Genomic DNA, 14,273 nt, shown 5'->3' with positions numbered 1-14,273 from the left:
ATTCCTTTGTCAGCAACTGCACTCAGTTCTCCTGTCAGAGTTTAGACCGCTAGCGCCGCCTTCAGGATTTTGTTGGTACTGCATCCATTTTTGGGATCTTTCTTGGATTAATGCATTCCAAACAGGAATGGTTCTTACATGGTAGTAAATAATCCTTGCTTAACATTGTTTTGATGGGGCTCCTTACAGTAAAATGGTTATGTGGAACCCCACAAAATGGTTGAATCTTTAAAGTGGTCCGATGAGCCACGATTTCAGCAACTTTTTGACATCAGTAACAGTGGATTTTGTTAACAAAGATCTTTCTTTACACTGGTGGGTGGCAAGTTAGGTAACCATTTTGGTGTGCGCACAAACTGCGTGGTTCTCCTGGATTCTGGCGCACATGTGGGCTTTTTGGCCATCTTGGATATTCTAAGCGCACAGCACCAAATGTTGCAGCATGATAGCTCAAACGTGGGTCAGGACACCCAACAATATATACATTATAAATATGTGAAATATTACATACCCAATAATAGTCTTCCTATGCCTCGCAACTGTTTAGAATCCCATTCTATGCATAGTCTGCCCTTTAGAGGTTGGCTCTGAGTATTACAGAACCTTTTCAGATTCAAATTTGACAAATAGGGCATCGACCGGGGCGTTCCTGTCACATTATCCCCATCCTACGTGTGCAGGTACCCATGATCCCTCACAGGTCGACGTCCTCAGATTGTTTGTTTTTCTGTCAGGACGTCTGTCTGAGATGCGATTGCAACCAAGCATCAGGTTTGAGGTAAGCAAGCGACATCCAGGACTGGGTGATGGCTAGGTCATCGCAGAGATCACTGAAGTCCTGTGCACAAAGCCACCTGAAGGGATCTCCCATACAAAGTAGCTTTTCCAATAGCAGTGTCGTCCATTAGAAGATTTCTTGAACTACAAGCCTTTTCAGTAAACAAGCCTTTTGTTTCAATACATAAACACAAGGTGGTGCTACGAACGGTGCTAAAAACACATCCGTGTTTCTCACCCAAGTACATGTCAACATTCCATGTGAACCAGTCTATGGAACTCCCTTCTTTCTTCCCAAACCCACAAAACAAAGGGGAGCACTCTACACACTAGATGTGAGCAGAGCGGTAATGTTTTACACAAATATAACAAAACCTATAAGAAGGACAAGCTCATTATTAGTCTCTTTCTCAGTGTGCTGAGCGGTGATCCAGTTGCCAAGGCCATCATTGCCTGGTGCATCATCAAGCGTAACCAACTTTGGTACTCACTGCTAAAGAAAATACTACCTTTAACAACTACCTCCGGATCCAAGTCCAGGAGCATGTCTGGCTTTTATTGCTAATGTGCAATTAAATGAAATTTGAAAAACTGCAACCTGTAGTTCAGTCATACTTTCACACAGCATTATTGTGCTGATACACAGACAACAGAGGAGACCTGAATCCCCAAGTCATTGCTTAGTGGAGGAGGAAACTCCTCTGGAGGTTTTCCCTCTTTCCCTGGTTTTCCCTCTAAAATGTTGTCTAGAGGGTGAAGAGTGTGACTTTTGATATTGTGAGCACAATTGCCAACCAGTGCTTGGTACTTGTGAATATTGGCTGATGTTTGGCCATATGTGTTATCCCGAAAGGGTCCTCTATTAGGCAGAGTGCTTCTTGTTTGAAAGGTTCTACCTGATATTTGTGCCAGTGTTTTAAGTGTGTCATGGTCTTTCTTAGCTCTTTCTAGGATTTATCTACAGCTTTCCCGAATAGAGTGGCCTCTTCAATTGGTCTGGCCGAAACGGTTGCCTGTGTTTCTGCCTGGAGCCCTGTTCCTCTAAGCCAGGGGTGCACAACTGATTTTGACAGAGGGCCGAAAGTACCTTACATGAGGGCTATAGTGGGCCGAAAAGTAAATGTGGGTGGGGCGGTAGGCGGGGCGTGGCAGGAGGCTTTTTAAACCCCCAATTTGTACTAAACACATGGAAAAAGAATGTTTTTGAGGGGTAACGATTTTTATTTGCATTTCAAACTTACAATTTGTACTACACATTTTCCATTGTTATAATTTATTTCTATTTAGTTATTGTATCTCGCCTGTTTAATAAACTTATATATATTTTATTGACCCTAGATACACTATGCCCCATGGCCCCCTCACCCCCAACCAAACACTATGCCCCATGGCCCCCTCACCCCCAACCAAACACTATGCCCCATGTCCCCTCACCCCCAACCAAACACTATGCCCCATGTCCTCCTCACCCCCAACCAAGCACTATGCCCCATGTCCCTCACCCCCAACCAAACACTATGCCCCATGGCCCCCTCACCCCCAACCAAACACTATGCCCCATGGCCCCCTCACCCCCAACCAAACACTATGCCCCATGGCCCCCTCACCCCCAACCAAACACTATGCCCCATGGCCCCCTCACCCCCCAACCAAACACTATGCCCCATGGCCCCCTCACCCCCAACCAAACACTATGCCCCATGGCCCCCTCACCCCCAACCAAACCCCCCAACTCAGCACACACACAAACATGCACCCATACAGACCCGAACCCCCCACCCCCCAACTCAACACACACACAAACATGCACCCATACAGACCCGAACCCCCCACCCCCCAACTCAGCACACACACAAACATGCACCCATACAGACCCGAACCCCCCACCCTCCAACTCAACACACAAACATGCACCCATACAGACCCGAACCCCCCACCCCCCAACTCAGCACACACACACAAACATGCACCCATACAGATCCGAACCCCCCAAATCAGCACACACACAAACATGCACCCATACAGACCCGAACCCCCCACCCCCCCAACTCCAAACCCCCACCCCCAACTCAGCACACACACACTCAAGCATGCACCCATACAGACCCGAACCCCCCACCCCCCCAACTCAGCACACACACAAACATGCACCCATACAGACCCGAACCCCCACCCCCCAACTCAGCACACAAAAAACATTCAAATCAAAACATTCATACACATCCGACACACATCCGACACCCCCCCACCCCCGCATCTCAACATACACACAAAATACATTCAAATACAAACATTCACACACCCCCCACATCTCAACATACACACAAAATACATTCAAAAACAAACATTCACACACCCCCCCACATCTCAACATACACACAAAATACATTCATACACATCCGACACACCCCCCCACCCCTGCATCTTAACATACACACAAAATACATTCAAATACAAACATTCATACACATCGACACACCCCCCACCCCCGCATCTTAACATACACACAAAATACATTCAAATACAAACATTCATACACATCCGACACACCCCCCCCACCCCCGCATCTCAACATACACACAAAATACATTCAAACACAAACATTCATACACATCCGGCACACCCCCCCCACCCCCGCATCTCAACATACACACAAAATACATTCAAACACAAACATTCATACACATCCGACACCCCCCCGCATCTCAACTTACACACAAAATACATTCAAACACAAACATTCATACACATCCGACACACCCCCCCACCCCTGCATCTCAACTTACATACAAAATACATTCAAATACAAACATTCATACACATCCGACACACCCCCCCACCCCCGCATCTCAACTTACACACAAAATACATTCAAACACAAACATTCATACACATCCGACACACCCCCCACCCCCGCATCTCAACATACACACAAAATACATTCAAACACAAACATTCATACACATCCGACACGCCCCCCCCCCACCCCTGCATCTCAACATACACACAAAATACATTCAAATACAAACATTCATACACATCCGGCACACCCCCCCCCCCCGCAACATACACACACAAACAAAGCAAAACAAACCCGACACAAACACAAACAGACCACTTACCGGAGACGTGCTGGAAGGCAGGCAGGTAAGCGGCAGGTAAGCTGGAACGCTGGAATCGCACTACGACTGGCGTGGTCCAAGGCTGAAATGCCTTCCGGCATCAAGCCTTATGGACCACGCCAGCCGTAGTGCTGGCCCTCCATTGGTGCAGCACACACGCATTACGTGGCTCGTAGGAGCGACGTGATGCGTGTGTGTGCTGAGCCAATGAGGGCCAGTGTTTTCACCAGCCCGGAAGACAATAAAGACTTTCCTAACCTCCATTAGGAAAGTCTTTGTGCCTTGCGGGCCGGTCAAAAGGGCATGGCGGGCCGCAACTGGCACGCGGGCCGTATGTTGTGCACCCATGCTCTAAGCCATGTGCAGCTTTTGATGACAGCTGCCCTGCCACATGATGCACTGCTGTTTCTGCAGTGTTTTTGATTATGGTGTTTGCCTACAGTTTTCGCCTGAACGAATGGAAGCCACTTTGTAACTCTGTGTGAATGTGTTATCCCAACACTTCCATATTGTCCCACTGTTCCCCATTATATTTGGACATTAAGGCTATAGCATGTTCAATCCTGTATGCAGCTGAAGTTGCTGCTTTAGGGCTGGAGGAGTAGATGCGTCTACTTTCCTTATCTAGTGGATATTCAGTAGCTGATTGGGGCATTTGCCATTTTCCTATCTATAGTAGCTACTAAAGAGTCGGGGACAAGTTGGCCCCCGATGTAGATGGTATCTGTGCAAGATTTGTACTTTTTCTCCACATTGCGTTAACTGCTTTGGTGGAGACAGGGTGTTAACAAGGGTGTTATCCTCTTTTTAATATATGTTAGTAAGGGGAAGCAAAGGGAAACTTTTTTTCTTCTCCAAAACGCCCTCTATAAAATCTATGTTCTCATCTGGTTCTTCGATGAGGATACCAAAACGTTCTGCTGCTCCCTTGAGTAAATCTGAATAATGAAAATCATCTTCTGTGGGAGAGAAAGTGACTAGAGGGTCGACTTCATCTGGACTAGCCAAGATATAATCATCAGGATCAATGAAATCTCCTTGTCCCCTGTGTCCTCCGTCTTCATGGTCTGAAAATAGGTCAGAATAAAATTCCACTTGGGTATATCTCATCTGGTGGTCCTTTTAAGAGGACCACAAAATCAGGCACTTCATGTTTTTCCGAAAAGGACACCAATTTGTTTATGGTTTCCCTGAAATCCTGCACAGACCATTCCTTTTGGCATCTAGGTGTGATTTCCGAAGATGTTGAACTATGCATAGGGGTTGTTTATCGTGTTTGTGCCTCTACATACTGTTCAACGTGAGTGGTGTCCTCTTCCTCAACTCCTCCTCAGAATATGAGATATCCATCAGTGTTTTTGTTTGAGGTCAACGGCAATCGGCATGCGACTATTTGATGGGCATTGAAGAGACTGACGCTGAGGAAATAGTGGTGGGTGTTTTACGTACTGAAACTCTTCCAGTCTGCTTTTTGCTTCTGCAATGCTTGAACCCCATGTTTTTCAGATAAATCTTGGATGTCAGAGATATTGTGTCATTGCGTCTGTGGGTCAAGCTTGACCCTTCAACGTTCTTCTCACAACTTTATTCACAATATTTGCGTTTATGTATTTTGGAGGCCTTACGATCACCATGGGACTTCTCCCTAAATCGCTATGAGGTCAAGCTGTCGAGGCTGGGGAATCGACTGCAAGACTTTGCCAGTAGATGCCTCCTTAGTAGGTTGTTTGGGTCAGCTCCGAACACTACATCTAAAACCCCGGCCTCGAGTGCGGACAGGTTTAACGAATCTGTGCATTTCGTCCCTTCTCCCCTAGGGCGGAGACCTATCCCATGGGGACAGGGCGGGGCATCCACAGTACAATAGTCCTTCTGTGGATAGTGCACTGAGGGAGGATCATATGGGATAGGAAGCCCCTTAGGGGACAGTATACCTCTGCTTGGTTAGACCCTCCCTCTTTCTCAAAAGCCAAACTATCCTTCCCTGTTCCCAACCAGTGGCAATGTCCTTTGTTGAAGGGTCGACTAACCTAGTGTGTTCGACCTTACTGGCGGCCCTTAAAATACAAACTGCTTTCCATTTAACTCCAATACATGCACTGTGAAGACGATAATGACCAGGAGTATGACGATCACTCCGGAGAACTGGAGTGAACGGTGTAGTATCTCACGGCATTGGATTGGTCAGAGGAAATACAAAATATCGGAGGGAAACCAACATGGAGAGAGCCACCCTCTGACGAGGAAAGGCAGGAGTTGCTACGATTCTTGGCTAACTAGGAAGGAAATACAGGACTGAGTGTGGCCTCTCTGTTCTTAAGAACATGCCTCTAGGATAAGAGTCGATCTCTATGGCAACCGTATATGGTTGGTTGAACACAGCTCCACCGAAGGGAGACAAATTTACTGAGTGCAGGATTGCTGTGTGGTAAGAAAAACAATCACTTGGCTACATGGGAATAACGAGATAACATCAAGTCTATGTGCCATAAATAAGAGGGTGCCATAAATAAGAGGGCTGTAACAGGTACATCAGTCGGGAAGGAGTGTAAATACAGACGTAGAAACTGGTATGTTGCCTGCAATTGATAGGATTCTCTCAATCTGACTGCAAGTAATCATGATGTGCCAATGTGTGCCGTATGTCTTTCAGTTCATTTTATTCTGTAAATGAACCAGTCCATTTAGTCACAGGATTCAGAGCCTGTTGTTAAAGCATGCTAGATTTTCGGAAAAAGTTTAGACTCTGGCTTTTTATTCCCAGCACTTTGTTTGGGAGTCGGTGCAGTCACCCTGACCTGTTTGATCTGCATAGTTTAGGTTTTTGCGAGTTATGCAATTCGCAGGATTAGGTCAGTAAGCAGCAAAAGAAATTAGCTGCATTACAGCAGAGTGGTTTGAGCCATTTATGAGAGTGCACCCCCTTTCTTTGTTACCTGCGATTAATATTACTATTCCCTGTACAATAACTGAATACAACAAAGTTTGTGCGGTTTGGGAACAGGCTCCAATTCATATCTGCAAGCAGAGATTTTGATGACATTTGCACTGACGTTTGTAGTTCAATGCAGCAATATTTTGGCAAATTAGTAATGGAACTTTGTTTCCATAAGAAAAGTGCAAACAAAATATATTAATAGCACATTGACTATAAGGGCAAATGTGCATTGAAAGCCACCTATATAGATTAGATTGCACAATGATTTCAAGAGACATTATGCTTAACTATTATGTACGACCCATCACTACAGCCTTTCAATATAAAATATAAAAATGAATAATAAATAAGAGTAAGATAGTTGTTTCAAGGAATACTGTAGATAAGGAGATGCAGAGATTCCTTTCCAAGGGGTTTCGGATGTACATGAGCTAGGCTCATGGGCGTATTAAATGTATATTTTAGGCTCATATAGAATATAGGAATTTATGAAAGGCCATTTAAATAAGTAAGAAAAGTGGGTGATTGTATACAAAAAATGATTGGAGTGATTAGGACTTATGAATAGTAGGTTATAATGTATACAGGGAAGGGCACGCTCATTTAGGTATTTTATTGTCTACGATTGAGGTGCAGCTAATACACTCCGTTACAACTCCGAAGTGGAGTTTTTAATCTAGGTTAAGTTTCTGTTCTTTTTTTAAGAGGTTTTTGTTTTTATGTTATTTTGTCGATTTGGGGAGACCTCATTGTCCAGATACTGTGATGGCGGCTCCCTTAGCCTGATTCAAAGATTCTATGAATGTAGTTACATGGAACGTAAATGGAATAAATAGCCCTATAAAGAGGAAAAAGGTACTATCTCACTTAAAACATTAGAAGGCCAGGGGGACGCTGTTGAGCAGCCCGAAAATGGCTGCCTAGCCTCTGAGCTCTGTGAGGCACAGACACCAATCCGGCCACATCAGCGGACCGCGTTGTCACCTGCACCCGAAACCGCTCCAGATTGAATACTTTGGTGCCTGCCATGCTTTAATTTCGGCGAGATCCGTGCTCTGGGAGACCCGCCGCGACTGTCTGCTGGCTGGGGCCTGGTCGTGTGGGCGGTCCCCAGAGCTGCTTGGGACCTAGCCGGGAGCCGCCTATCTACTGCGGCGCACTTGGATCCGCTTGGCTGCGCCCTGCACGAGATCCTTGTGGGCGGTTTCGGCTTTGCTCTCCTCCCCCACCCCCGAGTGCCACGGTGATCTCGTCAGCTGGCCACGCTGCACCGGGGGCTGGGGCTGCGGTTGATCCGGAACGGTTGGCTGCCCTCCCTCCCACCCTGCGGCGCTGAGGCCCAGGCCCGTCGGCCGTGTGACTGCGAGAAGCTGCTGGCGGAGAGATCACCTCTGAGGCCTGTGCGCCGGGTGCCTGGATCGGTGCCGGGCCTTCACTCCTCTGCGGCAGTCTGCGTTCGCGCTCATCGGCGACCGCTGATCCTGGCATTTCTTTCCCGCGGGCCGGAGCCCACGGGACAGGTGAGGAGCTGGGGAGGGAGCTGGCCCTGTTGAAATCAGCCTCTCCGGCCCTCCGGGCCCCGTTACCTCCTCACTGGTGCTTGCTGGGGTGTGTGGGCTGCCTGGGGGTTGGCCTACCCTGCAGGCGTTTCCCCCTTCTGCCTGAAATGTGCTAATTCCCTTCACCTTAGAGACCCCCAGCAACTTTGCTGGATTTTGAGGACTTGATTTTTTTACCTGGAAAGAGTGTGCACCCTTTTTCCCCACTCTCATGTATTTTGATGTCTGGTTTACTCTTGTGTTCTTTGATTATGGAGTTTTAGACAACTCCATAGGCATCATCTTTTCATGTGTGTCACACAGCACCCTCAATACAGTGGCTGGCACAGGGAAGCTTTTTAGGCTCTGCCAAGGTTTAAATACCTTCTCTGGGATAAACTACTGTTTCCCAGAGAATGCAAAGTTAAATTGACTTTACTGGTGTTTTTAAATTCCTAGACCCAGCACACACCATCTTACAATAGAGTGCTGGAGGGTTTACCTAAAATCCCCCTATGTCTTGAAACTCATGTAGCAGTCAAATGCTACCATTTCCTATCGAAATGGCTGGTGGCAGTGGTTTTACAACGAACTACCATGATTTTCCGCAACCGCGAACACCAGTAGCTAAAAATCGCGGGAATCGTGTTTTTCAAGATGGCATCTGAGCCCCCTTTGTTTAAACAGGTCCCGGTCTTCTTTTTTCGCCATTTCTTTTTGGAAAGGTCCCTCTAGAGTTTGTCTCTGCTCGCCAAAGTAGGTTTGGTCCCTTTGTTTCTACGCCTTTGGCGGGCTTCAGGACTGAAGACCGCCACTGGCGCCCGAGTGTCTGGGGTGGGCAGGAAGGGAGGGAGGTGCCCAACACTTCCTGTGCTTAGTCTCCTAAATGCACTCTGGCGTGATTGGCTGGCTGACGGTACGGCAAGTCTAGTCAGATTGTGACCCGACATATGAACCTTTCTTTCATGAACTACTTCCGAAAACCGTGGCAAACACTTTGCAGTTTAAATACCAGAACCGTTTGTGCCGTTTGGAATTACATATAAATTACATATAAATAGAGACCAATCAATAATTACTTGTGATCCCTTAATTCAGCGTTCGTTAGACCTCAACTCGCCTGTTCCAGCGCCTCTGCCTTCTCCCTCCTCACTGCCACAGGTCCTCCGTCAGCGGTCACAGCCTCACGGCAGAACTTTCATTAGCAGGAATTTGGAAAAGGAGGAGAGGAGAGGGGGGGCTCTCTAGCTCTGGCTCTCTTGCTCTCTGGCAGGCCCGCTGTTCTCACACTGCTAACACGCATCAGAGGGCACCACCACACACCACGCTGCGGTCGCAAAGCTGCAGAGCTGAAATTCGAGTAAAGGACCTCACAAATCTCTCAAGGATCGTCAAGCTGCACTGAACGCTGAAGAGCCACACAACTACGTCAGCCGCTTCCGACAATCATGATTTCCATTAGGTTTTCTTGACACAGCAGGTGGATACTGTTAGGGAGAATTCTCTGTTTAGGCTGAATTTCCTAATCTAGTGAGTCCCCCAGCAGCTTTGCTGGATTTTTGGGGTTTATTTTTTTCTCCTGCCAAGAGTGAGACTCTTTTACCCTCACTCTTGGGCATGAAGCGAGTGTGTTTCTTTGACTCTAGATGTGTTTAATGGGCTATGGGGTCTTTTACTCCATAGGGCTTTATGTGTTTTTGTGATGTGTGTTGCACAGCACCCTCAGTGCAGTAACACAGGGGTGTCACAGTGACCCCCCAATATAGACTCCATACCCTGGGACTGACTACTGTCTCCCAGGGCATGTAAAGTCACCATTGACTTTACTAGTCTCAAATTCTGAACAGAACCAGTACAAACCATCATATTGTGGACGTACTGGCCGGGGCAATTCGATTACCCCGGGGTCTGTTAGTCGAGGGGGCACGTCTCCGTCCCCCCTGATCGAGTTTTGGCTGGTGGCAGTGGATACTACTTTTTATATTCGACCGCAAATATATCTCTATGGGATTTCCCATTGTTCGAGGCTACCAACTTTAATTATTTAATTCCTATAGCCTCGAACATACCGCCGGTTTATTTATTTAATATTAATTCTCCGGTTGGTATTTTTTGCCAGAACTCGGTTCTAAAATGGCGTTTGTGTTCGCTTCTGTGACTCCAACCCAAGTTGAGCCCTTTGTTCCACTTTTTGGCGGGCTTCTCCACAGAAGCCCTCCAAAGTGGTGCCACTCTGTCTGGGGTACTTAGGAGGGGTGGAGGGGGATTTAGGCACCCTGGACTGAGTTTCCTAGGCAACTCAAGTCGCACTCCATCCTGATTGGCCCAAGTGGTGAGCCGGCCGGCTCACCACTTAGCATGTTTGAGTGACAGCTAGGCTGAGTGAATGGGGGTTTTCTGCATAAAAGCAGGGCTTTGGGGACTGGAACTTTAGAAATCGCCACAGGACCTAAGAATCCGGCGAGGGAGAAGCTGAGCCGACCTGCTACGACGACACCACCGGTGGAGCCCTGCTGGACCGTCTCACCACTTTTCCCAACGACAGAGGAGATCTCCAGCCCGGAGAGTTTTCTTCCTTCGACTGGTGGGGATAACCAGTCTGCTTCCTTTTTTGCTTCCTGGAGCATCTCGTGGCCGCCTTGCCTGTGCCAAGCACCCTGGCAACCGGGATACCACGTTTTACCACTACCGCGAATCAAAGGGTAGTACCTTTAACCGGAAAACTCTGCGGCTGGTTTATTCCCTGGCAGTGCAACGACCTTCATCTTTCCTCCACGTCGAGATCTTCTCTTCCTTTGGACGACGCCGCGACTTGCACTCGCTGCCAGGAACAACTGCCCCCGCTGGAGGATCCTTTCCACATAAGGTACCGTGTTCCGCCTGGCTTCCCTTGCAACCGACTGTACGGGGTAGATTTAACCCCCGGCTTTCGAACCTGGGTTAGCCTGGGACACCCTGGCTAAACTTTTCTGAGCCTAACTAAAACCTTTCTGAACTCCCTGCAAGACTTTTTAAGCCTGTTGTCATTGTGTGATCTTGGGTGCATTTGTGCCCTGCTCTCTCCAAGAGTGGGCTCGGCCTATGGACTTTGGCTCATAAGTAACTTTTGACTTTCCTGCCTTGCTTAAGAGTTCCTAAAGATTAGTGTGGTGCATTTTCCTACATTCTGCCTTTTTCCCTCCCTTTTTCGTTAACTTATTGGAGTGCCATCTATAGTTAAGTGCTCACCTCTGTCTGGAAATAAGTGGTGTCAACTAAGACTTGTCTGATAAGGAATAAGGGGTGTATATATAATAATAGTAACTGTGTTGAGAGTGATTTACAATAATAGTGCTAGAGTGTTTCAATCAGTGTGTTTTTAAATAAATAATTATATACCTTGATACCAAAGCTCTGGTCAGTGTTTGCTTGTGCTATTGTATCTGAGTGCCTATTGTGTATACTTTGCATACTGCCCAACTCTTCTTGAGGGAAATCTGACTGCTCAGCCACAGCTACCAAGTGAATCTGTGTGGTACAGACTGCTACCAAGTGGGTTTACTGCCAAACACCTGTAGTCTTAAATCTTTTGCAGTGGTCCCAGAGGGAACTGCACAGGTTTCTGCCTAACAGATACTTACTTTAAACAGACATCCTGACAGTTACCATTGATCTTTAGTTGAGGCAGAGAAGCCCCTCTTAGGAACAGGGAAAGATAGGCTTGCTTGTTCTTTATTCTTCAATAAAAGTCTTTAGCCCCAAACATGCCATCTTTGTGTCAGAGTCCTTCTTCTGCACCCTTACAATGCACAGCGGGCTACTTGGCACATTTGTGTGGCTGGTGTTGGGCTGGTTGTGGTGACGATAACACTTGCTGTATCTTTGGAGGTTGATAATGTGCATTTCTGGGGTTGGGGATGCTGGCCATACTGGTTGCTCAGGATGGGGAGGCAGGATCTATCCCATCTGTTGCTTCACATGAAGAGACTGGTCATACAGGTGTGTGGGAGCAGTGAGTCTCAAGATGCAGGTTGCAGAGCATATGGAGGCTGGCCATTCATGATCATATCTGGAGGGGGTCTCCACTGCCCTTCCGATGCCCCCGATTCTTTGCCCTGCACCACAGTCCCATTTACCCTCAGTTTGGCCACTGTCTGTCCGTGCTACTATACTGCATACCAGCACAGTATACCACAATGGCAGGAATACACCAGCCTATTAGGAAATAGTCTGTTTCCTCTGGAACAATGTGTATAGCATGCAGATGCTGTTCACACCTGTTGCTGTGTATCTGGCCCTACCTGTTGCTGGGCATGTAGAGGCCGCTCCTACCTGTTGATGGGCCTGTGGAGGCTGATGATAGCTGTTACTAGACATGTGTAAATAGAAAAGATCTGCTTTAGCTGAAAATTGTGAAATGTCAATAATCCACAATCACACATTATTTGTGAATACAATTAAGCTTGATCAATTTGATATGCTCAAAGCACTCTAAAATGCAAGATTTTACAATCCTTTTCTAACACCTGTGAACATTTTCTTTTAAATCCACATGTGGTTTTCGGTCAGTGTTACTTACCAGGTGCACTTACTTCATAGTGCCCTATTTTTCACAAAATCATCTCAAGGAAAACATCTATACGCCTATTTGTACTGGTACTGCAACCCTTTCAGGTAATGGTTTACCGAATTGACTGGTCTAATGTACTTTAAAATACATCTTTTAGGACTACCTTTTCCAGAGCATTCGTGGGGCAAGAGTGAAAAGAGGGCAGTAATGTTTTTTTAAGGAAATCTTTCATGTTTTCGCAAAGTAACAAGCACAATGAACTTTTATAAATGACATCAACCCCCAACTTTTACAAAAAACTAATTTGTTGGGAAGCCCACCGTCATTAAAAGGACTGCATATTTTTAAAGGAATTGATAGTGGTGTGTGGATTAAACCAACATCTACACCCCGTCAACCAACAAAACTTTGATTTGAATGTTTTCATGCACAGTTCTTGTTTAGTCACAGGGCCGTCCAATGTCATTTAAACCTTGCCGAACTGTGCTCGTGAATCAAGATTATTGGAGTTACTATAAAAGACAATTTTTTCAATCAATTCTGTATGAGCTTGCCCTTACAGAGAAGCACATTGCAATAGCATGTCGAAGATGTGATTTAAATAAAAACAGGACTTCCTTACAACTCAAAGAATGTGTGGGATGCAAAGGCATGATGAATCAATACTACAGGTGTCTGCAGCCTTTGGCCCTCCAGATGTTTTGAACTACATGTCCTATCCACCACAGCCAATGGTGAGGGATCATGGGAGTAGCAGTCCAAAACATCTGGAGATCCAAAGGTTGCACACCCCTCAATTCTCTACAAAACAGAGAAAACTGTATATAAATATGTATTGCAGGCCTTACCTGTGCAAACAAATAGTCCAATGAACTAGCATCAAGTAGAGGTGTACCATCTGGAACTCGCTTTTTATCGTAACCATTTTTCTGTTTTTTGGGAGAATGCCTCCATACAGCAGGCTCATTTTCATTTGTTCCATGCCAGTTTGTAAAATAGTATCTTAAAACAAAAAGAAAAATCCTCATGAGTTACAAGACATTAGATTGAAGATCATCAAAAAAGGTGATGAACTGTCCACTCTAGATAACCCTTAACAGGTTACCACATTGAAACCAAATGTCAGTCTGTTCGCTATCCGCAGAACATCACCCTGCGGTGGTGGCGGCTTGGACAGCAGCCTGCCGGGCAGGAGGAGTGAGAACTATAATTCCCATGAACGGAAAGGACAACGGAGCGAAGCGTGGGATGTCAGAACGCTCCGTTGCTACAACGTCAGCAGTAACTGCTGCGTGTCGCGTTTCTGTTCATAAACTGAAACGCTCGGCAGCTCCGGTGCTGCTAAACTG

The 14,273-nt window shown here is 46.5% G+C and overlaps 1 protein-coding gene across 3 annotated transcripts in view; it reads right to left on the bottom strand.

Annotated features, from left to right (window-relative positions):
* JAK1 (Janus kinase 1) overlaps positions 1 to 14,273 on the bottom strand; it is a 1,055,078-nt gene that overhangs the window by 661,303 nt on the left and 379,502 nt on the right. For all 3 annotated transcript variants that reach the window (XM_069641985.1, XM_069641984.1, XM_069641986.1), the window contains one exon: positions 13,773 to 13,926. In XM_069641985.1, the coding sequence (XP_069498086.1) occupies positions 13,773 to 13,926 (154 nt within the window). The remainder of the gene's footprint in view (positions 1 to 13,772; positions 13,927 to 14,273) is intronic.

This window comes from Ambystoma mexicanum, chromosome 1q (genome assembly GCF_040938575.1).
Source record: "Ambystoma mexicanum isolate Mex_15411 chromosome 1q, UKY_AmexF1_1, whole genome shotgun sequence".
In the NCBI taxonomy this organism is placed as follows: domain Eukaryota; kingdom Metazoa; phylum Chordata; class Amphibia; order Caudata; family Ambystomatidae; genus Ambystoma; species Ambystoma mexicanum.
The sequence above is the reverse complement of the archived record's forward strand: the minus strand, read 5'-3'. Positions and strand labels throughout refer to the sequence as shown.